We start from the raw sequence: 25,357 nt of genomic DNA on the forward strand, positions 1-25,357 counted from the left end.
CTTTTATTTCCTTTACTGAAGTGTCCTCAAGTTCTGTCCGGGTCAGTTGCTGTTAAGTCCCCTTCCCTTTGACAGCTAACTGATCTTCGCATGCTATGCATGTACCGCATTGTGTGTGTTTTCCTGCCCGTGGACCCTGGAGCTGTTTCTAGCTTTGGGCTTTTGGGAGTGATGCTGCTAGGAACAGTTTACAAGTTCAGTGGATCCTGAACACGTGGATCCTGCCATTTAAAGCGAGTGGTTGGTCCTGTATTATGAGCGCTGGCTCAGCCGTTAAGGGTAGCTGCTGCTCATGCAGGGGACCTGGATTGGACTCCTAGCACCTTGTGTGGTGGCTCATAACCATCTGTAACTCCAGTTCCAGGGGCTCTCATGCCCTCCTCTGGCCCCTGTGGCCATCAGACACTCACCCAGTGCACACGTAGGCAAATACTCATACACATACAATAAAAACCTTTCAAATAAATTAGTAGGCAGGCGAGTCACTACCAAGGGCTCTGCTAGAAATTCAAGATCTGGGTTTGAGTTTTAACCTCGCCGCCATTTGACCTTTGAATCTCTGCTTCTTCGTCTGAGAAGCAGGGTCACTGCAGCGAGCTCTGTTGACTCTGTGGGGTTGACATCCTTTCCACACAAGCTGCGCATGTAAAAGCCCTTTGGACTCCGGACATCTCTGCCAGCGTGAGGTTCAGGGTGCAATGTCACACAAAAACACTTTGCTCCTTCCCCCTAATTCTACTCCTACTTTAGAAATATTGTTTATCCATAAAGCACGAAACATCATCACGTTTCTTTTCTATTTCTTCACATTGAAGCCGAGTCGGTACCAGGCTCAAGGCAAGTATCTGCCTTCCCTGCCTCATGTACTTCTCAGTCTTATTTTAGGCCCACGAGTCTGGCACTCTTTAAAAGGCAGTTATCACGATGCTTCTCCAGTTGTTGAGAAGCAGATCTGTTTCCCTTAGCAAATCCTCACATAGGTCAGAGGAGCCCGTTGAATGCCACGCATTCTTGGGTGCTACATATCTGAAGGATGAGCCCAGGGACTTCAGCAGTGGGCAATGACAGAGTCCACAACCCAGCTGCCTAGCGGAGGCCCTGGGTTCTCTCAACTCATCGCCCTTCACAGAGCTGGCATATGGGCTGGGACCCCTCCTTTTTCCTCGTTAGAAGTTTTATTGTTTGACATGTAACAGGTGAACACACAGGGGTGTGATTTTTGTATAGACATTTGTCAAGTTCATAAACGGCTGTGCTGTTTGGTTGGGCCTGTGGAATGTCATCTGGTGGCATCTGAAATGTATCACACTGCTGAGAGGTTGTTTTTCTTTGTCCCTCGGGTCCTGTGTGGTATGTGACTCTCGTTCCTTGCTGGGTGTCCTACCACCAGCTCCGGGACTGCCACACGCAGTCTTACTGATACGAGGGTATTTTCATGTGTTCTCAGGCGATTGAATGCAGGCTGTTAAGACTTGGGTTTTCTGCCTTGTCCTGTGTGTGCGACAAACCCCTCTTCCTTTTCAGCAAAGTTCAGACAGATAGCAACCTCACAGCTGACCAGCTGGGATGGAGTGGCTCCTGGTCTCAAAGGTGAGGAACCTGAGCTTGTAGCAGCTCTGTTGAGGTGAAGCCCTCTTTGGTCGCCATGCATATGGAAGCAGATATCGGAGGTGTTGTCTCCTGATCTCTGTCCCCCTCCCTGGGACTCCATCTATGTCTCTGTATATGATACTTCCTCGAAGGCTAAAGGAACAGAACGCTATAGTCTCAACTCATATCTTTTAGAAAGTTTGTGTGTGTGTGTGTGTGTGTATTACGTGTGTTTGTGAATGCCAGCATGTACATACTACGGCACATATATGAAGGTCAGAGGACGACTTTTGGGAGTTAGATCCAGGGCTCGAATTCAGGTCACAGGCTTTCTCAGTGAGCACTTTTTTTTTTTCTTGCCTGTGAGTTACACCTGCTGCCACCTCATAAGGTTTTGAATGATTCATGGGAAAAATAATTCTACGGTGTTTATTTGCCCAAACGTAAGAGGCACTGATAGTCATACTAAGAGCAATCAGAAGCTGGAGCGATCGATGGCTCACAGGGAAGAGTAAGTTTATTGCACAGTTGTAACCAAGAGCTGAAGCCATATCTCAGCGCCCGTGTAAAAAGCCGAATGTGGCTCCGCCCCCGCCCTCTCCTGTAATCTCATCACTGAAGGGGGCACACACGGGAGGATCATTTTGAATGATTACTGCCCAGCTGCCCGGCTTCCGTGAGAGCCTGGGATAAGGCAAAGAATGATAGCTAGAACAGGCCACCTCACTGATAAGTCTTTTTATCCCTGGTCTCTCCACCAATGCAATAAGTCAGATCAAGCCAAATCAGAAAGACCAGGTTTAATGAGCAAAGCACCCCCCGGGTGACTCTCAAGCCCCCCAGAAGTGAGGTGGCGGAGGGAGGAGGAGAAATCACATGGTATAGGTCTAGGGACCAGAGCTGAAATACCCTGTAGGCGTGGTCATGAGCAGCTCCTGCGGAGGAGTCGCTGCTTGGTGGGCTTTCTGAGAGGGGTAGGTAGAGGAGTGGGGCCTGGGTAGAACTCCCAAATGAACTCTAATGTCCTCCTCCGGCATCTAAGCATGCACCTACACAAATGTTTACTCGCATCATATAACACCCCACCGTGTTATGTGTGTTTGTAACCAGCATGCATGCCACGTACAAATATGGAGGTCAGAGACCTCTCTCTGTCTCTCTCTCTCTTACACTCACACACAGCAATTAGGAGTTGAAATATTCGTATATTAGAACTACCATAGCAAGATTAGCAGATCCTGGCCGGAAGTTGGATAACTTTCTAAAGCTGTCTACAAGAGAATTAGAAACACTGTCTGTAGATACCCAATATTCATAACGAAGTTATGAAACCCATGTGTCATCATATTTATATTAGCTATTACTAATAGCTAACTATAGGTAATGATTTCCTATCACCAAGATGATTTATATATTGTTGATTTCATGAAAACAAAACAAAACAAAAACAGGACTAAGTAAACATTCGTGTGGGTGTCACATAAAGTCATCTGCATATTCTACCGTCTTAGAGGCAGGGCAAGTGATATATTCTCAGCCAAGGCATTGACAAGTTGCAAGTTGGCCAATATTAAACACGCCATAACAGAGCAACAGGCAGCCTGTCAATCACCAGGGAATAAAAACTCCACCACAGCCACCTGCAGACCTTCAACAGCGTCTCCTCACTCCTTGACAATTTTGCTCATCTGCTCAAAAAATTCTAACATATTCCACATTCTGTCTTCCAACTTAAAAAAAAATCCTTTGCTAAGAATATTTTGGCAATCAGACGCTTTTCATAAACAACAAAAATATCCGAGTGTTTGTTGGCCTCACCTTCTGTTCTGTACTTCATTGGAAAGAGATGTTCTGCAGCCTTCCCTGGCGGCGAGTTCTTCACGTCTGACCTCAGGCTCCAGACTCTTGCCTGTTTGTAGTCTCTCTGATAGGAATGGGTCCCTCTAATCTCACACCATTTCAAATGTTGTTCTCCAGGCTATGTTTTCTCACCTAAAAATTAGTGCTCAGGGATCAGGGTCCTTTGTTAACTAAGTTTGGGAAATTAATCTGAGCGATGTAGCCTTTCTTGCTGCAAAAATTTCGAAGAGGACTTGGTTGCTGATGGATGTCTCAGTCATGAGGTGAATGTCTCATGGATCACCCTTCTACACTTGCTGGCACCAGAAACTCCCTCTTGTCTATACTAGCATGTCCCAAGCATATCTGCCCAGCTTGTTTCCCATCATGCATCAGGAAAAAAGGAGTCATGCACCAGGAAGTAGGTGGAGATGTGGGCACAGACCTCAGATCTGCAGCTGTCTGAGAAATGCAGGGAACTGCCTCACCTGATTCCTCAGTGAGTGTGTGTGTGTATGTGTGTGTGTGCTCACGCACGTGCGTGCACACGTGTACACATTCGTGCACATCCACAGTGCGCCCATGGAGGTCAGAGGACAACTTGCAAGTCTTGGTATTCCCCTCCCACCATGTAGGTCCTGGAATTGATTGGGTTTGAGGCTTCATGGCAAGAGCTTTTTATACACTGAGTCGTCTTGCCAGCTTGCTTTCTTTTTAATTTTTTTTTTTTTTTTTTTTTTTGCTTTTTATTTTTCAAGACAGGGTTTCTCTGTGTAGTCCTGGCTGTCTTGGAACTTGCTCTGTAGACCAGGCTGGCCTCAAACTCACAGGGATCCTCCTGCCTCTGCCTCCTGAGTGCTAGAATTAAAGGCGTGCACCACCAGCACCCCTCTCCCTGGGTGGATTTATTTATTTTTATTTTAAGTGCATGAGTATGTTTTGCCTACATGTATGTCTATGCACCATGTTTGTGTCTGGTCTCAGGGGAGGGCAGAAGAGCGTGTTGGATCTCCTGGAATTGGGATTCCTGATGGTTGTTAGCCTTCAGTAGGTGCTGGGGATCAAATCCAGGTCCTCTGGAAGAACAGTCAGAACTCTTAATGGCTCAGCTATCTCTCCAGCTCCAGTAAGAGGACCTTTACTGGATTCTGTAGAGGCTCTCAATCTCCATTTGTGACTTCATTTTCTTAAACCTCATCCGTTTTACAGACCTGGCCCTAGGGACTGGATTGTGTTGAATCACACGTACCTCCAGTGACACTGGAGACCTCCATGAGGTGGCCTTTGAAATCTGAGCAATTTGGGTGTTTGGGGGATTACCCTCCAGCGTGTTTACAGACTTCACAATAGCTGTCTTGCTGCATGCTTCTAGCGTTTTCTGCTGTCCTCCCTTAGCTGATGAGAATGTCTTGACTGAGCCCAGAACTAATCTTTCACCTTCCTGGGTAGCAGATTTCTCTTCTAATAAGAATTCCTTCTCGAATAGTTGCATTTTAGAAGAAAATTCTCCTGTAAACAAAACCACGGAAAACGAACATACGAGAAAGATTTCTCAGTCAGTGTTATCCACTCTTGTCCATAGAACACGAGAGTGGAGGATTCCTTTGGTTTTGTGTCCTTGCATTTTTTCCCCACATTATCTGGAGCAAGGATTGTTCTTACTGTGATTGAAGAACGACAACCCACATTACTAAAAAAAATCCTGTGTGACTACCGCCAGCTTTTCCAATGACACAACGCCCCGTGATTACTGCCAGGTAGTGGCGTTTAATGAAGCCAAGTTTGTAAGACTGGGACTAGTAAAATTTAAAATATCTCCCTTAGTGTTTCTCAGGATAATAGTCCCATCTTAGAAAAAAAAAAAGCGGCGCTTCGCCAAAACAAAAGCCTTTCCCTGCTCTTCGTGGGGAGAGTCTGGTGTGAGTGGTACCCAGACTACGATTAAGGGCGGATCTTTGAGCCCAGCAAAGTCTCCATTAGCGGGGGCTTTACTGTTTACACTCAAAGAAGCCAGCATTTCTGGGGATCTGTCTGAACACTCTCTACCTGTCTGGATTGGTTGGCTGGTCGCTGACTCTTTGGGCTGCTTGCTGGGCTGTCGGCGAGCCCCAGGAGCCCTGGGAGCTCCAGCGTCACTTGGGAACTCTCGAGCCTTTTACATATTTTCCCTAGAAGAACACGTTCAGGTGCGCCATTATTTTCGTTTTGAGGATGAGGCCACCAGCGTGTACCCAAGCGACTTCATAAAATCAGGCTTTATCCAGGAATCTCCATTTCTTTGCCGTCTGCAGTGAGTTATTTCGACTGTATGCTTTTTTAATAAAAGCATTTAGTGTTGTGCTGTGGGGATTACATTCTTTTGGCTTTGGAAAAATATTTCCTGTTCGGTTCAAGCCATTAAGGCCTGCTAGGGGCTCACATCTGGAGGGCTGAGGGGAGGGGAAGGGGCCTGTCTTTCACCACCAGAATTGAGCTTGGCCTGACCCACCCCAGACTTGTTTCATTGCCAGGGCCACTTGGAGTGGGAACCTTACTAAAGGGGGTCTGTTGGGGGTTCTGGGGCTTCCTCCCGGGAAGGAGGAGGGAAGTCCCCTTTTCTGCCTGGGTTTGAATGTCTATCACTTTTCCTACTTGGGCAATTCTCATTTTCATGTTCCCCTGGTTTTCCATGAGGCTTATGTGAACATTTTCTGTTTAGGAGACACACTGTTGAGTTTTGGGGTGGTAGAGTTTCCCCGGGGGTAGGGTATTTAGTATGGATGGGGTGTCATGGGCCCTGGTTGCAGGGTGCCCCAGGCGTTCTTGCTGACTCTTCTTCCTCATGGATACAGGTCTACAGTCAGTCTCAAGTCTTAGCAATGAAACCCAGTGTTGGTGCCAAGTAACTGGTGAGTGTTGACATCCCCAGTGCTTAATTTCAGTTCCCTGTTGCCCCCAGGCAACAGAAAGTAAACCCCACTCTCAAGATAATGAGGCGGGACCATGTCTTGCTGGTTCCTGTTGTGGGATTCATTCCGCCAATAGCTTTGGGGTACCAGCCTTGGCTTGCTACCTTTGTCTCTCTTGGGTTCTGCTTGTAATGAGAACCACAAATATATATATCAGCTTGTTAAGGAGTGCGGGGGGGGGGGGGGGGGGGGGGGGGGGGGAGAACAGACTCAGGGAGTTGAGGATTTAGGGAGCTGGGAAGCGGCCACACTCTGCTTCATGTCACCTCACTTGGTCTTCACAACCCAGAGAGCGCACAACCCTTGCCTCTCCTTTTAAGAGATCGCATTAGCCGACAAGAAGCCATGCCCTAAGGCAGGTACTCCAAAGCTATTGGCAGAATGACTTCCCACAATAGATTCCAGCAAGCATTCTGTTCTTGAGAAGAGGTCTCCCCACCTCTGCTCCTGTGCCCTTTTGGAGAGGCCAAAGCGCCCCATTTCTCTTATGGGGACAGGCAATGTCTCGGGAGCCCTGTACATGAGTTCTTTGAGCGGGTTTTAACTTTCAGGGTGAATGATTTCATGATGTGAAGAGGGCACAACAATTTCATGATATTTATCCTGACCACACACCAACCAGAAAGGATATCAGACAACTCCTGGCAAGTGTCTGGCTTAGGCCTTGGATAGCTGCCATTAGCAAACCTGATGACCCTAAGGTCAGCTTTTCCGTGGGGCCGATTGATAATGGTCCTTGTGAGTTCTTCAGCCCATACCTCAGGGGGTTGATGGTCCCGAACTGATGAGCATTCTCCTAAAACATAGGCCTAGAGACAACAAAAATTCAGGTCTGGTCTCTTTGTGCTCCTCAGGCTGGTGGTCCTGGGGTGGTCCATTCTAAAGCTGGCTCCCACAGTACAAATGTAGCATGATGGGTACCCAGGGTCCATGCAGCCCACCTGCTGGCTTCTCTTAATTTATTGGCTTGCTCACTAGATCTCCTATACCCGTGGGAAGCCATACGACAAGTCCATGGACAGCTGTTGAAATGCCAAGATTAACCACCCACATTTCCTAAGTGCTTCCTATGGGGAAGGCATGGGTATGGGGCTTCCTGTGGGGAAGGCACGGGTGTAGGGTTTTCTATAGGGAATGGTCTTTGTGCTGGGGCTGGGAAGGGAGCTGAGTTGTGCTTCCCAAGCCCCAGCTTCTTTGTTTATGGGTTAAGAGGTAAAGCATTACTCTAAGACAAAACTAAGGGGCAAGCTGGAGCGGACTGCAACTCTATGACAGAAAGGTGACCAGGCCATGTCAGTTCCTATCCTAGGTTGAAGTGGTGTTTGAACTCAGGCTTCAGTAACTCATGGAATCCTTGATCTTGGTTTTTGGGGCTCGAGGAGGGCCCCCCGAGGAGTGCTGGCTGTGAGCCTTGAGGATGGAGTGACAGAAATCTGAGTAGGGGCTACAGGAGCCCATTGGGTGCCCCGCTGTACTGATGGGGAGCTTTGGTTTAAACAACATAATCTGGTGCTTTACCCAGAGTTTGGAATCAGACGGGCCTGGGTTCGTGCTTTGTTATTTTCTTTTATGAAGCCTTGCTCCATTCCCTGTAAACTGGGGGCAGGCAGGATACAGTGCGAGAAGGTTGTGGACACTCAGCTGCCTCTTGGCCACTGGAAGCCAGAGAGAGTTGGTTGTCGCTGTTAATTATGGATGGAGCTTAGATGGGTGGGAGGGTGAGGCCTGAGGCTCTCTGGAGAAGCTGCAGCCTTGATCTAAGTGAGGGAGGGATAGGAGGGCGGTTGCAGGCTGGGTTGGTCTCTGTGACAGATGTGAAGCAGGCAGCTGGGTAATTTGATATCCTTCAGGTCCCTCTGGCTCTTGTGCCTAGTACATGACAACCCCAGTAAGGACTCAGGGCAGGCCTGCCTGGGCTTAGGGACTGCACTGCGTACTCGCTAACGGCATTGCTGAGCATGTTGGTGAGGAGCCTGAGCTTCCTTGAGCACATGTTTTTGCATGTAGAGAGCACATGGGTGTGTGCCTTCTTTGCCAAAGACGATCATGGCTTTATGGAAACTCATCTCTTTTGTATTCCCTTAGTCATTGCCACCAGTAAGCCATCAACCCTTGATGTCTTTATTTTAAAGATTTCTGACAGCGCACTTTTATTTATTATGTATACAGTATTCTCAGTACTCTATACATCATGTGTATGTGTATGTGTGTGTGTGTGTTTTACACTCAAATGTTTTATAAAAGATTGAATAGTGACAGAATGTCCAGTTTTCCTTCAGTGTCTACTGGTAAATGGTCGAGAGACCACCTTTAGACATGCAAATTACCTGCACTCAAGTCCCTTGCAAAATGGCATGTTTATGTGCAGCCTGTGCATGTTTTCCTGGATACCCTAGTTTCCAGGTGGCTTATAATTGCTAATACAGGTGAATGCCATAGAGGGAATCGTGGTAAGGCTATCTCTACCTGTTCTGTGCTGTCCTTCTCCCTGGTATCTTTGTCTGTGGTTGATTGGATCCGTGATGTAGAACCTCCCGAAGGAAGACTGTCTGTTTCCACTCAGCCATGGGGGGCCTGTGTATTCATGGCATTTGCACCCCGGAAAGTGAGCCCGAGGGTTGCGGTGCATGCAACCTGGTCCTAGTCCTCTAATATTGGCAGCTTGCTCACCCCCGAGGTCTCCCACCGGGAGTTCATCGGCAGAGGTCAAAATTCCGCCTGGGTGAGCTGAGTGAACCGAAGGCTTAAACTTTTTTTTGCTATCGGCAGCCTTTTGGATCCCAAGAGCGGCTCCCAGAAACAATGGTTCTCTGGAGATAACAGGAGTCAAGATGCTGAAGGAGCTTGGAGCTGGACTGCATGTCCAGATGAATCCATGTGAGGAGATACGTGGAGAAAGAGGAGCAGGGGAAGGGGAAGACAGAGAAGGGGAAGAAAGGGGCCGGCAGCTGCTGCTAGGGTAGCCTACTTCCCTCATAGGAGGCGGCAAATCAAAGGTAGAGATGTGGTGGGGTCCACAGAATGTGCTCCAAGTCCCTACGCACTTCGGAACACGTCAGCCAGAGGCAGGAGGCGTCTTTGTCCACGGCTGAAGGGGCAACCGATTGCTACTTCCAAGAACTGGGTGCTGTTCATTTGTAGGATGATTCCAGGGGATCTGTTTCTGTCAGAGGTGTGAGAGGAAAGAGATGCTGAGGATGGCTGCAGAATACCTTAGATTAGTTTCTGGGCAAGTGATTGCAGGGATGCGCGCTTTCATTCCCACAAGCCACTGCGCTCCCAGTGCCGAGGGACAAGAAAGGGGTGAATCCTAGGGACTTGTACCGTGACGGTAATCTAGAAAAAGAGTAATTTAAGTTGCCTGTGACAAAGGCTGATGTCAAAGTTCCAGCCTGCCCTTCTCTACTTTCAAGGGAGACTGTGTTCACGGTCTCTAAGTGGACCACAGTGAAAGGGGGAAAAAAGCATTCCGTTGATGGGTGTGTGACTGGAGTTTTAAAAATAGTGTGCGGTGGTGGTGCATACCTTTAATCCCAGCATTCGGAAGGCAGAGGCAGGTGGATCTCTGCCAGCCTGGTCTACAAGAGCTAGTTCCAGGACAGGCTCTAAAGCTACAGAGAAACCCTGTCTTGAAAAAAAAAAAAAAAAGAAAGTCTGATAGGAAAATTGGTGAGCATGATTGTGATTTATTTTCTTTTTTGCCTTTATGTGTAAGTGTGTGTGTGTGTGTGTGCGGGTATGTGTGTGTGTAGTGTGCATGGTATGTGTTGGTGTATTTGTGTGTGTGGGTATGTGTTGGTGTGTGTACGTGCTGATGTGTGCACGTGCTTGTGGAGGCCAGACATCAATCTCAGGTGCCATCCTTCAGGGGCCATTCACCGTCTACCTCGCTTTTTGAAGACCTGGACTCTCGTGGGCCTGGAACTATTGATTAGGGAAAGATTGCCTGACCGGAAAACCCGAGAGGCCTGTCTTTGCTTCTCCAGGGCTGGGATTGCAAGCTTGTTTTTTTTTTTTTTTTGCATTTGTTTGTTTGTTTGTTTGTTTGTGTTTGTTTGAGGGTTTCTCTGTGTAGCTCTGGCTGTCCTGGAACTTGGTCTATAAACCAGGCTGACCTCAGACTCAGAGATCTGCTTGCCTCTCTGCCTCCTGAGCACTGGGATTAAAAGCATAGGCCACCACTGCCCAGATCTGTGGGGTCTGAGGCTAGATCTCAGGCCCTTATGTGAGCATGGGAAGCCGCTCACTGAACCATCCCCCAGCCAGACTGTTATGGTTAAAATAAACTATTCCTTAAAAAGCCTGAAATAACGAACTCTTCTTTTAGCTGCAGAGTGCCACTAACTGTTTGCGCCCTTTTCTCCTACAGAGGCCTACCCTGTGGATATCCTGCAGGACGACTCGGAGGGCCAGCAGGCAGCTGCTCAGGTTTACTATGACTTGCTCAGGGAAGGAGCCCAGGCCTCAGCCGAAGTTTTCTCCCTTCGCACTGGGGAGCAGGTATGCTTGACCTTCCTTGGAGGAGCGCGCTGCCCAGTGTAACTTAGAAAGTGGGGTGCTATATAGAAAGAAGCTCTCAGGTTTAGAAGGACAAAGACTAACCAACTAACAAAGAAACTTCTGAAGGGAATGCTAAAGCAATTCCAGTTTGATGTAGAAGAAACCCTTCGCTGGAATCCCAGAGCCCCAAGCAGGAGGCTGGAAATTGTAGATCGTGGGCTGGCTAAGCTGCGGGAATCCCATGCCTCCCACTTAGGAGTTCTGTGGACTCAAGCAAGAGCTTTCTCCTCTCCGGTCCTGGTACTCTCATACCAAATGCAGAGAGAGCATTAGCATCATTTTCCTCCTTGGGCTAGCATGGGGGTGAAATGAGATACTGTATGAATGCCCGGCTGAACCTCACTTTCTTTGTTTTAAAGTGAAGGTGAGACTCATCTTTCCTCTCCAAGGTTTGGTTCAGTGCTGGTACGTGATTTGGAATGAAGCTGTGTCCCTTCAGATTTGGCGTTGATGAGATTCTGTGCCTTGTGAATATATACACAAGGGGACACAGGGAACCAGAAACTTTATTTATTGTGGCAAAATGTAAAAATAATGTGTTGTGGCCCGGTGGGGGTGGCATACGCTTTTAATCCCAGGCAAACAATTCTCTGTGAGTGCAAGACCAGCCTGGTCTACAGGAGCTAGTTCCAGGACAGGCTCTAAAGCTACAGAGAAATCCTGTCTTGAGAAAAATAAGAAGGGTGTTGTGTGTATGTGTAGATGTCAAGGTCCAACCTCAGGGTACAATTGCATATGAAATACAGTCCGCCGTGTATTTTGAGACAAGGTCTCTCATTGACTGGAAGCCAGGCCAGCAAGACTGGGGATCCGCCTGTCCCTGCCTCCCCCAGTGCTTGGGATTATGAGGACACAGTGTTGTCTTGCACCTGTCTTTTTATGTGTGTTATGGGGGAAGCAAACTCAGGCCCTCCTGCTTACAAGGGGAGCACTTTAGCGGCCATACTCCTCTGCCCCCCAGCACTGTTTAAGACTCCTATCCCTCCCCGTGCTATCACGGGCAGTACCTATAGTGTTTGCTTTACCTGTGAATGAGTTCACTCTTGCTAGAAATGGTTGCGATCTCACAGGCAGCGATGGTAGGGGAGGCGGTCTTGTCCCAGAGTTAATAAACTGAGTGGCTTATGCAGTTGTAAACTGTGGCTTCCCTGAGATTTTGGAGGTGGAAACTTACAGGTAAGGAAGAACCCCCTCCCCTTGGTGTCCTTAAGTTGTTGGGCTTCAGCGGGAGCGTGCTGGCCTCAGTAGAAGCTTGCTGTCTTCACGTGCTTTTAGTGCCTCCTAGTGGCGTTATAGCAGAACGACATGTGGCCCCGTCAGACACTGCCTGATCTGATGGGTGTTGGAGCCAAGCTGGAGCTTGAGAGATTGAGGAGACCTGCCTGTCCCTCCCCGCCCCCTGGGGGGTGCTGCCCCCAGGTTCTTTAGGACACAGCTTCCACAGTCTGCTATTATCACACACATATTTTTGAATAACTTAAATAAGCACCCCAACATAGAGTATGTTCTGTGGAGGGAGAAAGCTGAGGTTCTTATCAAACAGAAAGCAAAACAGTTGCTGACATGAAGTTGTTCTAATATGACATGTCAACATGACTGAAGACTTCTTGCTTTCTAGACGGAAGGAAGGCAAAAACCGTCGTACTTTATCAGTGAGTAAGGAAGCAGGGGCAGGGCCTTGCCACTTGGCACGCTGAACTGAGCTCCCCAGCAGGGGCCTGGACCTCCCCACAGGACTAATCAGGCCTTTGTGTATTCAAAGATTCTAGACCAGAAGGAAAGAGGAGGAGGTGGTTTGGGGAGGTATCATGTCTTGACTTTCATCTTTGCATAATTAGCTGTTTTTTTTTTTTTTTTTTTTCTAGTCTTGACATTACCCTGTCACATTTAAAACACAATGCTTACTGATTTCTCTGGAGCAAAGCAGTGGACGTCCATTAAGTGATATTTAAGGGGCACAGCAAAGGGCAGAGGAAGCACAGCCGTGTGTGGTTAGCTGCTGTAAACAAGTTGATGTGTTTCTGTATTTCTTTTTGGTTTTTATTTTCTTCCATTTTTTTTTTTTCTTTTTGAGCCAGGGTCTTAGGGTCTTGCTGTGTACCCCACACAGGCAATCTTCCTGCTTCATCTTTCCAAATGCTGCGATTTTGGCCTGTTCTTAAAAAACCTGGGTGAGAGTCCTCCTTGAAGACACTGCGTCTACAGTAAAGCATCTTTCCAGGTGGCTGTGACGTTTGGCAAACTTGGTGTTCAGTGGCCTTATGACAGCCACCCCTGTGGACGAGCCCCTTGAGGACCCTTCATTAAAGTCACTCCCAAACAGGGAGCTACCAAAGCGTTTGCCAGCTCCAGGACTTGCCAGGAAACAGTTCTCTGTAATGATGGTGGCCTGCTGTAAACTTTTTACAAGAACCTGCCTGCCTAGCTCAGCCGCATATTCTTTTCTCGTTTTCCTATAGTCTCAGTTTTCAAAACAGTGCCGGTAATGGAATGTATTGGCCTTTCTGCGTTAGAAGCTGGGAGCAGAGCGTTGGATGATTGCAACGAGGGCTTCAGATGTGGCCGACAGAGACCGTCTGGTTCCTCTCACTCACTAGCAAAAGCGGCAGACTTGATCTGAGTTTCTCCACCGTGGGGTCGAAAGGACAGGGTTGAGCCTGGAGGGCTCAGACACACTACCCATTTTAATGGCTGCCTTCAGAGCTGGAGCCAGGGTTGCAGACAGCAGGAACTGCTGTGGAGGCAGGCAGAGCCTGGGCACATGCTACTGAACGGCTACCAGGGCTCTAGAACAGAAGAAGATGGTGGCAGAGTTTCTTGTGTGAGGTGGGGTGAGGCCGTCAGCCTTGCAGGTTGGGGTGCAGGGAGGCCCAGGATGCAGAAGGCTTCAGGAGCACTACTCACAGGGAAGGGAGAGTGCACGAAGAACAGTTGTCTAACCCATGGGTTTTGGGATGGGAGGGCTTGCTGGTGGCAGACAGAAGCAAGACCGTTGCTACACCTAGGTCGACTAAGGCTTCCCTTGTTGGATTTCTTGCATCCTGAGTTTGCCTCTGCGAACCGTGTTCTTTCAGTGAGCACCGTGCCAAGCAATTGCCCAGTTGTTTCCCATGCTTTAGTCCAGTGAGAGAGCAGAATAGTCATTCAGTTGTTCTTTTCTTTAGGTCAAACTTGGAACTTCATCTCTTCGATTTTGCGCCATGTACCGTGACGAACCTCAACATAAATTACTGACTTTGGTTAGTCCCCAGGACACAAAGACAGGTTGGTAGTTATTCTGTTTGTTTGTTTATTTCATGTGCATTGGTGTTTTGTCTGCATGTCTGTCTGTGTGAGGTGTTGGATCTCCTGGAACTGGAGTTACAGTTGTGACCCACCATGTGTGTAATGGGAATTGAACCTGGGTCCTCTGGAAGAGCAGCCAGTGTTCTTAACCGCTGAGCTATCTCTCTAGCCCTGTGGTTGGTAGTAATTAGTGGACGTGTTGGTGTGTGTGCATGATGTGCTGAGGGCCTCACACATGCTAGGCAAGCACCACGACCAAGGCACATGTACAGCCCTGAGTTTTAAAAACCAGGTACCTTGATTTTCATGGTATACAATGTATGGAGGTCACATACCCAGGGAATGGTGTCAATGTCCTTTGTTGAATTTGGAAGAATATTAAGGTAGACTGGTTTGTTTTCAACTTTTAGGGACCCAGTGGTACCTTCTTGTCTTTCTTGAGACATGGGTCATTCTGCACGTCTCCCATCACAGTCCCTACTCAGAGCTGCTTTTGTGGCTCACTCTTGCTATCCCATTAACAGCAGTCTACAGAGCTGTGGACACCAGGTAGGACACTATTGGGGTGCTACCATGACCTTGTGGAATGAAGGGGTCATTCTCATTACCAAATGCAGTGAATGAGGGTCTCAGAGTGGTCAAGTGACTCGCCAAAGGCCTCCAGCTAGGGTATGGGAGGGATCGATTTCTACAAAGTGAAAACTGGATGGGGGTTCTGGTTCTGGTGCTGATGGTTATAGGGTCTGTGGTTCATTTATCTTTTCCTGTAACTACAGAGAAACTCTCTGGGCCAGGCTTTTGTGGTAGCTCCATGGAGCGAGTCCTCTGGAGAGAGGCAAAGGAATGGTCAGTTGCATCTTTTTTTTGTTGCTGTTGTTCTTTGAGACAGGGTCTCTCTGTGAAACAGTCCTACCTGTCCTGGAACTCACTCTGTAGACCAGGCTGGCCTCAAACTCACAGAGATCTGCTTGCCTCTGCCTCCCAAGTGGTTGCATCTTACGCAGAGGCTGGGGGGTGTCGGCAGTGAGCAGCCTGCCGTGTGGAGGACTAACTGGTTGGTCTTCCTGAACCAGAGCGCCAACAAGCTGGTAGGTGGCCCCTTACTTCTGACGTCACAGTAAACAATCCTACATGACATTTTTTTTCTCATTTGTTTTGCCCTTCTTACAGTGCCAAGTATTGCTTTCCAGTAGGAAGTAGCAACGCTAGCACACTGGTAGTACACTTTTAAATTGGTTAGCCCTTCTAAAGGTTGCCATTCTCGGACTCTAAGTCTTTTAACTACTCTTTGCAAAGGAGGTCCGCCCCAGCTCTCCACCTCCTATGGATAAATAGCTTTGCTTATCACCTGACTGTCTGTCTGGAGTGTGTGCTCAGAGGATCCCTTCAACTGCTGTCACCAAGTCCAAGGTGACATCTTTGGAGGCAAGCTGTTTAAAAGTATGTAAGACTCTTTTTTTGTCTTTTGAAGTATTAGGTATTTTTAGCAGCTCTTTTTTTTTTCTTCTTCTTTATTTATTATGTATACATCATTCTGCCAGAAGAGGGCACCAGATCTCATTATAGATGGCTGTGGGCCACCATGTGGTTGCTGGGAATTGAACTCAGGACCTCTGGAAGAACAGCCCGTGCTCTTAACCTCTGAGCCATCTCTCCAGCCCATATGTAAGACTCTTCTTGCTAAATATGAAACATCAGTGTGCTCAGCTCACTCTCTGGGCATTGGGGGTATGATGCCAGGGCTTTCTTAGTGCCCCACGGCCAGCAGAAGCTGTATGAGAGCCCTCTGGTGGCAGTGAGGGTGCCTCCTCTCTCCCTCTCCATCCAGCTGAGCCTGGACTGCCCTGAAGAGAGGGTCCGTGAGAACCTCAGGTATTTGACACTACTTTGAGTTTGCAACCCTGCCACCAGGGGGCGAAGAGGAGTCCTTCGATGCACAGATTATGAAAATCTCTTAAAAGACTCATTTTAGGAAAATGTCCAGATATCAGCAGCTCCTCCATCCCATTGAGACGCCGAACAAGAATCTGGTTACAGGCTTTAAAAGACAGTCTGCAGGATATAAACACATGACGGATTCTTAGAAATCTGTTTTCCATTTGCACGGTACTTAATTTCTGTTGTGAAGCGTACACCCTAATACATATTCATGAGTGCTAAGAAATCTCACTGTGGCTCCAGCTCGGATGCGAGAGTGCTTTTAATAAAGTTTCCGAGTGACTTCCTGCTGCTGTGGGCTCCATCGTTGCTAGCTACGATTGTTTACGATTTCAGAGAAACACTCGCGCCCTTGATGCCCCGTCCAGTCTTTAGACGGTGTCTTGAGTTCTTCCCAGACTGTGCATCTTGGAAACTTGGGACTTGCAGACCCTGTAGTACAAGGATTCTTTACAGCTATGCCCAGTGTGTCTGCTAAGCTGTGTCTACGGAGAAGGGCATTGCTGACTCTTGTGCTGTTATCTCCCCACCCCCCCCACCCCCGTAGGCAAAAGCAAAGAGCCTTTGTTTTATGCAAGTTTGCAAACTCGGTCTCTCCGCATGTCCATCGTACTGGAATAAACGGAGAGCCCTGAGCTCAGTTAGAGTTGGATTTTTATAGTAGTAAAAGTGGGGGTGAGGGGTTTCTGAGGTTCAGGACCCCTGATTGGCTGACATTTGTCTAGGGGTGTCTTGGTGAGTGGGTACTGGCAGGTGATCCTATCTACAGCGGTTGAAATGTTTGGATGGTCTGTTCTTGGGTGGTGCTCAGGTAATCTTAGTTTATGGTCCTTCCTGCAACCAGGTATTGCTTCAGGGTAAACTACTGAGACTCTGGTGGCTGAGTCCTACTCTGGCAGGTGATAATGGTTGGAAGTAAAGAACTTCCTTTGGGTGATCTGTTCATATTTAGCTTATCATGGCTGGTTCCCACATTTCCCGCTTCACAGGCACCGATGGCAGGACCCAGTCTTGGGTCCTGCTTGCCCCTGGTTTTTAAGGAGGTCTGGAACTACTTAAATTAATAAATCCATTAATTGACAACTCTGGACCTGTATATCAACAGTGCCGTTATCTTTATTCTGATGAAGGCAGATGCGTGTTTAAATGGAAGCTAAAGGGACCAGAAGCTGTTTGATCGGCCCCGTGTATGAGTTAATTATTGATAACTGTGTGTGAGTTAATTATTGATAAGCTGGTTCGCTCCATTAAAGTGACTTCCGATAAGTCTGTAAGCAAATAAAAAACATCCAGGAAGGGTAAGTTCCCCAGTGGCCAGCAGTTGATGCTTATGGCTTCCTGCTCCAACATGAGGGACAGAGCCTTCCACCACTAGCCCTGTAGGAAATTGCAAATGCCTTCCGCATAGAGGTGGCTTCAGAAGCAGGCGCTCTTGGCTCTGCGGCTCATATTTATTCGGATTTTCTACACAGTGGCTGGTTTTCCTAAGGGGAACTGGACAGATGAACTCAGCAGCCCTGCTTTCTATGTGGCCTCAGCTTCCCAAGGGCCTTCATCTACTTTTTCATATTTTATTTCCCTCATTTTTAAATTACTAACTCAGGTGTTTACGAATATTAGAAAGTGAGTCCTTATGCCAAATGCAAAGTGACTCCCCCCCCCCCCCATCTCTTTATTCAATCCAAAGCACTCGCCCTAGTGTTCACTACCGGTGACCTTGGCTTTTCTTAGTTCTTCCTTTGTTCTGCATAAGCAGTAGGATGAATATGGACTTGGGTGTCTAGTGAAGCGCTGTGAAGTCTTGGTTCCGTCAACTGCCTGCCTGTGTCAGCTGGGCTGTTTGGCTTCTCCAAGCATCAGGTTCAGCATTTACAAAACGGAGAAGATCTTATACTTCCCGGGGTGTTTGTGGAAGCTGATTGACTTGTGGCAGCAGATAGGATGCATGCTTTGGGACCATTCCAGCAGAGAGCAGGAGGCCCGTCGTCCACCGCGGCAAGCCTCGGTTTGCTCTTCAGCTTCGCATTTTCATTGTGCGAGAGGAACGCATGACTTCAGAGGGCTAGGCTCCTGTGTTTCATTTCTGGCCAAACTCTACGAGTGGGAGTTATGTCCCCAGCAGATTCTGCCTGCCACACCACTGTCAGCCTAATTTGACTCTGAACTACACTAAGAGTAAAGTTGTTCTTCAAACCCCAAAGTTCCTAGTGGAGAAATGTCATATACTTGATCTGAAAACATCAGTTGGTCAGGGGTAGGCTGGGGGGTGGGGCACATGGCCATCCTGGGTGAAAGAGGGAGGTATTCCAGAGAGGGGAGATGCCAGCTGTGATCTGGTGCCGCCAGAAGGGAGAAGATGGTGTTTCTAATGGCCTCCTTTGTCAGTCAGGCCACGTCTGAAGTAAATGGTGTTTGTCCATGAAGAGTTTAGGGAACAAAGGGAAGGGTGGAGCAATGATTGAGAAGACCAGGCTGCAGATAAGGGCTGTGGGGATCCAGGACTCCTGGAGGGATGGCTGAGTGCTTAAGAGTGTTTCCCAGAGTCTGAAATCTAGCATAGAACAAGCCAGGTGCCCCATACACTCTTTTAACTCCAGTTCCAAGGGAGCTTGTGTTCGTTTCTGACGTCTGTATGTACACACACACACACACACACACACACACACACCACATACTCATACACTCACGCCACACACATACTCATTCATTTATATCCCACACACATTCACACAGACTCACATATATACTCAAACTCTCTTTTGTGTGTGCACACATACACACATGAGTAAACAACCAGAAGATAGCCTTTGAAGGTTTGCTCAGATCCGCAGGGCTCTGCAAGGTGGTTTTAGGCACCCTGGCTGCCTTTCAGAAGGAGAAAATGAAATAATTCTATTTCAGTTCTGAACTTATCAATTGTTCTCTATTTCAAATAGATCAACATTCAATTATAAATATTTCATTTCTACTTCCTGAGAACGTGCCTTTCTTGCTTGACTAACTATTAATCCCACTTTAAAACAAGAAGGAGCAGGCTTCTAGCCAGAGATGCACTGAGTTAGGGTGAGATGCTCTTTGTAAGACTTTGATCTGTACGGCAGTGATGCTGTGTTGGTACCCAAGGTGCTAAGAGGATAGGCGTATACAGACAAGTCAATCAGTGCTTCTGGAAAACTCTGGTCCCTGCTCCCTGGGGTGGTTCAGGCCACTAGGATATGGCATGCGGATGTACCCATGTGTCTCCTTTCTGACCAGGTGCTTTCCATACCTGGGCCATCCAGGCTAGTGGGTGTGGCCTCTTCAGGGACAGTTCTTCTCAAGTCTGGAGTTGCCTTTTTCTTGCTCCTCACTCTGGCTGTTGCTTCTCTGATGTTTCTTCTGTGAAGTGGATCATGCAGGAACTGCGTGTGATCTGCTAAAGACATGCCTCGTGGCTTCTCAGGGCCCCCCCATCATCGGCTCTTTCTAGTCCTTGCCCGACTTTTTGCGTGTTTCAATCCCAGGATAACAGTCATAGGTTCTGGCAGCTGTGAGTCTAGAGCTATTTGCCCTTGCAGTGAGGATGGCCCTCTGTGACCATCAAGTGCTTGGCGTTTGTTTTTTGGATTCTGTTCTCCACAGCTGCAGCCTGTCAGTATTCCTTCCTTCCTCCCTCCTTCCCTCCCTCAACTCCTTCCTTCCTTCCTTCCTTCCTTCCCTTCCTTCCTTCCTTCCTTCCTTCCTTCCTTCCTTCCTTCCTTCCTTCCTTCCTCCCTCCCTCCCTCCCTCCCTCCCTCCCTCCCTCCTTCCCTCCCTCAATTCCTTCCTTTCTTCCTTCCAGTTCTCCCTCTGTCCCTCTCTTCTCTCTATTTCTGTCTCTGTCACTCTCTCTCTGTGTCTCTCTGTCTCTATCTCTCTATCACATACAGACAGACAGAGACAACACATTTGTGGAGTTCAGAGGACAGCCTTGGGTGTGGGCCTTTATTTTTCACCTTATCTGAGACAGGGTCTCTGTTGTTTGCCGCTGTGTCTGCCCGGCTAGCTGGCCTGCGAGCTTCCGGGGATTGTCTTGTTTCTGTCCCCTTTCCCCTTAGGGGCACTTGAGCACTTACCCAGCTTACGGAGTGTTCTGTCCCTTCCTACCAGGGTCATACAGGGCCTTTGGGGGCCTGGCGATTGGTCCTGCCTTGTGGGACACACCTTCCCTGCTTTACACAGTCATATCTTTGTGACAGAGGACACTTTCAGACGACAGACTTCTCTAGGAACTGCTAGGCCACGTTACAGCTGCCCTCTTCAAGACATTTGCTGCTGACCTCATTACGTTTTTTTCTTTTTTAGCTCGCTTCTGACAATGTTTGTGATACTATTTATTTATTCACTCATTCATTCATTCACTCATTCATTCATTCAATAAAAGCAAGTGGTGAGAAGTCAGCCAGCGGCTGGTAAAGGACGACACTCTGTAAGTGAGTCATGTGACAGAGGCACACTACCAGAGTGCTGCAGAAGTTTCTGGAATGGGATGGCACTGCTCCGGTAAAGGGAGAGCCACGAGTGGTTCTTGGCAGGAAAGTGGAAGCTGGGCCAAGATGAGGAGTATGAACCCTGAGAAGATGGCCACGGCCACTTCCTTGGCCTTCTGTCTCTGTCTCCTGGTGCCAGGCTCAATGGTGGCATCGACTCCTCCTCCTCATGCCCACCCAGGTCACTCTGTGACCTACAGGGCTCTGGGACTTGGGCTTTTGGCCCCTGGCACTCCTGGGCTTGCTCCAAAGCAGCCCTCTGCCTGGAAATCTAACTGTAATCTCACCAGAAGTCCAGGTTTCTTTTTGTAGCTATCCTGTTATGTTATTGGCTATTGCTTTTCCTGGAGGCCATGATGGGTGGGAGGGGGAGGGGACCACAGAGTTCAAAAGGTGCCTGGGCTCCAGACTAGGGCTGGAGGCAGAGGTCCAGGCTCTGCTACAGTGGCCGGCAGACTGCCTTTGAGTGGTTGGAAGGAAAGCTGGCTTCGATTAGGGACCAGAATGTTCATCCCCGGAGGCTGCCAGTAGCCACGTCGGGAGTGCAGTGGACCCGCCTGGCACCTTTAGCGGAGGCAGTGGGAAAGGGAGCATTAAGGGGCGGATGGAAGACGAGGATGAAGGAAGCTTGGGCCTGGTCAGGTGCTGATGCTAACGAAGTTTTGTTATTTAGGAGAAACGGTGCCCAGTGGGACCAGCTGGAGTCTTTTCCTGCATGGTCTGGGGGACAGAGATGGTAGTGAAGAGTTAGGTATACCGTGGGCAGGGGATGCTAGATCTGGACACTCTGAGTGGTACTTCCGCTGTAGGTGTCCCACTTCAGGAGTGAGCACACCAGTTTGAAATGTATATGTGTGTGTCACCGCCCTGGTCATTCCTTGCGGCTGATTTTTTTTTTTTTTTTTTTTTTTTTTGGATAGATCATAAGCACCGTGAAGGCAGGAAGGGCCCCTCAGATCTGGCTTGGAAGGGTGTGTGTCATCCCAAGAGGGTGCCTGACACGTGTTCCTGAGCCTTCTGCCCAGGGAGCTGTGACACACAGTGGTGGCCCAGGCTCAGGAAAAGCCAAGCTAGACACTTCCGGAGACGGGAGACGGAGGTGGTAGTGTAAACAGCTGTGGCCACACATTGACTTCCCTCATGAGAACGTCTGCCTTTCCCCTTGGCTCCCAGGACATTTTGTGACCAAGCGTAACGTTCACTCTTCTGCTAATTTATTTACAGAGTTGGGTGATTGCGTGTCACGTGCACCCCGAGAAAAACAAGCAGGGGATTGAAAAATGATGATTTTTTTTCCCCGGAAAAACATGTCCATTATAGCCTGCAGTGACAGCGGGTGCCAAGGCAAACATTCAGACGAAAACAGAACCTCTGTGTAGTCAGCCCTCCGAGGGGCTGTCTTGTCCAAGGAATATTGCGACACTCGGAGCAGACCTCTGCGTTGCCTTTGGGGCAGGTGCTTAGCTTGCAGAAGTGAAGGATCAGATGGGAACTGGAGGCATTTCTCAGAACAGAATGCCCTTCCCGAGGTACCCCTTAACCCTGAGCAACAGAATGCCCTCCTGCGGAACCCCTTAACCCCCAAGCAGGCTCTCTAGACTTTGAGGATGGCTTAGGGAGGGAGTCTGGGCACGGGGTGGGTAGCGCTGTGGATTTCTTGAACAGAGGTAGGAGAGATGAAATGAACCGGTCCAAACAGTTCTCCAGAGAGATGGTTTCTATGCCTCCAGGAAACGCATGGGTGGCACCTCCAGGAGACGTCTCCCTCACAGCAGAGTCAGTGGAGGGAAAAATGTACAATTTTTCTGGCATTAACTCTGCCTCCTCTCCAAACTCCAAAGCCGACATGCAGAGTGGGCTAGCTCCCTCAGGGTCCCCTGGGTCAGCTGACACCCTGTTGGCATCTGGGACCCAGGAGACCTAGCAGTTGTCTGTTTAAGCTGGTGCACGAATTTTGTATCATACAAAGACAGACACCATCCTGAGGTACTCCAGATTGTCTCACCTTGAGCAACGGGGGAGCCCCACTTAGATAGTTCAGATCACTGAAGGGGGTAGAAAAAGGTGGGCTATGGCTGGAAACTCAGCTTTCTCTTAGGTACCCCCTTCTTTGGGCAGCTAAGATGTCCTATGGCCGCAGACTCATACAAACTCCAGAGCCCTGTTTTCATTGGCGTGTGAAGGAAGTAGATTGGGGATCGCTCCCAGTGACAGCAGTGTGCTTTGGGAGCACCTGTTGGCCATGGTTCGGGCATCTGTCTGTCCCCTGTTAATTTATAGCACTGACTGTGTGATGGATTTGCACAAAGAGAAAGGACATCCTAGGAGGGCGTGTCCTTCATACCAAGACATCATGGTGTCTGGGAACCATGGAGGCCAAGGAAAGTATAGTGGCCAGAACAGGGGTCTTTGTCCTGAAGGGCAGGGACGGCATATGGAAGGTTTCTGTCCATGCCGCTGCAGGGTCTGTCTGCATCTCTGTTCTTCCTGCCACTCTGGGAAATTCAGTGCATTTGCCTTGTTTGGTGCACCTAGGCAATTTTAAGGTTCCTTTCTTTGATAGACTGGACTTTTTTTTTTTTCTTGCCCTGGTATCTCTTACTTCAACTGTACTTCGGGATCCAGGCATGACCTCCCTCCCTCCCTCCTCCTCATCTTCCTTGAGTTCAGTTTTAGACCCATGAAGACAAAACAGCTGGAGGCAGGAAAAGCCTGAGGAACACAGGGGGCCTGCTGTGAATGTACTGTGAGCCAGATGTTTCTTTCCCTGTGACGAAAGGCACCCAAGTTCACGAGCATCTGGGGAAGCATTTGTCCTTTAAGGGCAACATCTGTATGGAAATGGTAGCCCCGAGTAATGCAATGTGACGGTTGCTATGCCAACTGGTGTATTTTCCCCTCCCCTTAAATTATTGACCAGCGCAGTCAATGTTGCATGAAAAGTCTTGCAACTCAGTGGAATGTGTTTATGTGCCGGCCTCTGCCAGAACTTTTCATCGCTTTCCCCCCTACGTGTATTTGCTTTGGGGAACGATGGCCTGCCACTTTGGTTTAACTGTGCCCCCACCCCTCAGCCCCAGCACACATATTTCTAAGATTTGTCACAGGCCAGTGGTGACTTAAAACTGCGGGGGAGCCATAGAGGGAAGTAAGAAGGGCTTGAGGGACTGGAAGCCCTTTTAGTTGTGATGAAGAAGATCAGACTTGGGGAAGTATGGGAGTCCCTCGCAGATGACTTGGGGAGGTAAGATGTGTCTTGGTGGGCAGAAGAAGGACACTGGCTCTTCTTAAAGCTCTTGTGACATGGCAGGGGTCATGAGCTCTGTGTTTCTTAGTCCGGGCGATGTATTCAGCTGCCTGCTGGCTACCTATTCCCTGCAGTCCGTGTAGCTCAGGTTGACCTCAGATTCCCAGCATCCTTCTTCCTCAACCGAATACTGGGATTATAGACATGTGCCGCCATTCCTGGCTTTCTTTGCTGTCTGTAATTGCCACTCCATGTCTCCCCACAGTCCCCGAATCTTCCTGGCTAAGGCATATATTTCCTTTGGTTCAAGCTGGCTGCCCACTTTGCTGTCTGGGATCACCCCCCCCCCCAAATGGGTCCTTTCTGCCTCCCCTGACACCCTAGTATTTTGTCAGCAGGATTGCTATAGGTCAGCCCCTTAATCCTTGGGCTATATCACCTTTAGCCTCCACTTCTCCTCCCGGCCTCTGACTCACCCCTTCCTAATTCATTCTTTATACTTTAAGTCTTAAAAAAAAAAAGGACTTAATTTCTAAAAATAGCACTTTCAAGTACACACAGTTTTGGGTGCCATAGTTTATACTTAAGAAGGCAGAGATTTAGCAGAGTCCCCTTGCTTGCATTCATGTACAGCCGCCTGTGGTCAGTATGCATGCTCCACCGGGACATGCATCGCAACTACTGCCTAAATGAATGTGTCTCAATGGTCCAGCATCCTCATTTACATTAGCCTCACTCTTGGCGGTGGCTATCCTGTGAGGTTGGACACTCGCCTCTTTTGCTTGGTCTCTTCTGGGACTTATTGTTACCAAGCCCGATACCGTGATCCAACATCTATGGTCTCCAAGACTGGACCCTGTCCCATAGCTGGCCACCGTCTGTTGCCTCAGGCTTGGTCTTGGAACACGGTCTCCATCCTTCACAGACAGTCTTGCAAAGTGCTTGTCACGGTGCGAGTCATGGCCAGGCTGCCCTTCTGGCTCCCTAATGCTGAACACAGTATCTGGCACTTGTTAGATTTGCTGAATAAGTACCGTGCCCCTCGCTTCCCTCAGTGTGGCAACAGCTTGACGATATTGGCTCTGCCGAATCCTTTTCTTCCCAGCCTCTGCCACATAGTGCCTGGGCCCATTCTTTCATTGATCTCCTTCTGCTGGCCCTAGCTCTACACCACTGGTTTTCTGTCTGGTTTAACCTGTGGTCACAAGGCTTAGAAGGGGGCCTTTGGAGCCGGGCAGTGGTGGTACACACCTTTAATCCCAGCACTCCGGAGGTAGAGGCAGGTGGATCTCTGTGAGTTCAAGGCCAGCCTGGTCTACAGAGTGAGTTCCAGTTCAGGCTCCAAAGCTACACAGGGTAACCCTGTCTTGAAAACCAAACCAAAAGAAAACGAACCTTTGGATCCAGTGAGACTGACCAGGTTCCCATCTTTTCTCAGTGGT

General features: G+C 48.7%; 1 protein-coding gene across 2 annotated transcripts in view; it reads left to right on the forward strand.

Annotated features, from left to right (window-relative positions):
* The window catches only part of LOC126505926 (protein FAM169B-like), an 81,620-nt gene that overhangs the window by 13,068 nt on the left and 43,195 nt on the right, over positions 1-25,357 (forward strand). For both annotated transcript variants that reach the window (XM_050149171.1, XM_050149172.1), the window contains exons 2-3: positions 10,747-10,877; positions 14,102-14,201. In XM_050149171.1, coding sequence (XP_050005128.1) covers positions 10,747-10,877; positions 14,102-14,201 — 231 coding nt within the window. The remainder of the gene's footprint in view (positions 1-10,746; positions 10,878-14,101; positions 14,202-25,357) is intronic.

Source organism: Alexandromys fortis, unplaced genomic scaffold (genome assembly GCF_014885135.2).
Source record: "Alexandromys fortis isolate MF-2015 unplaced genomic scaffold, M_Fortis_MF-2015_v1.1 scaffold_67, whole genome shotgun sequence".
Classification (NCBI taxonomy): Eukaryota; Metazoa; Chordata; class Mammalia; order Rodentia; family Cricetidae; genus Alexandromys; species Alexandromys fortis.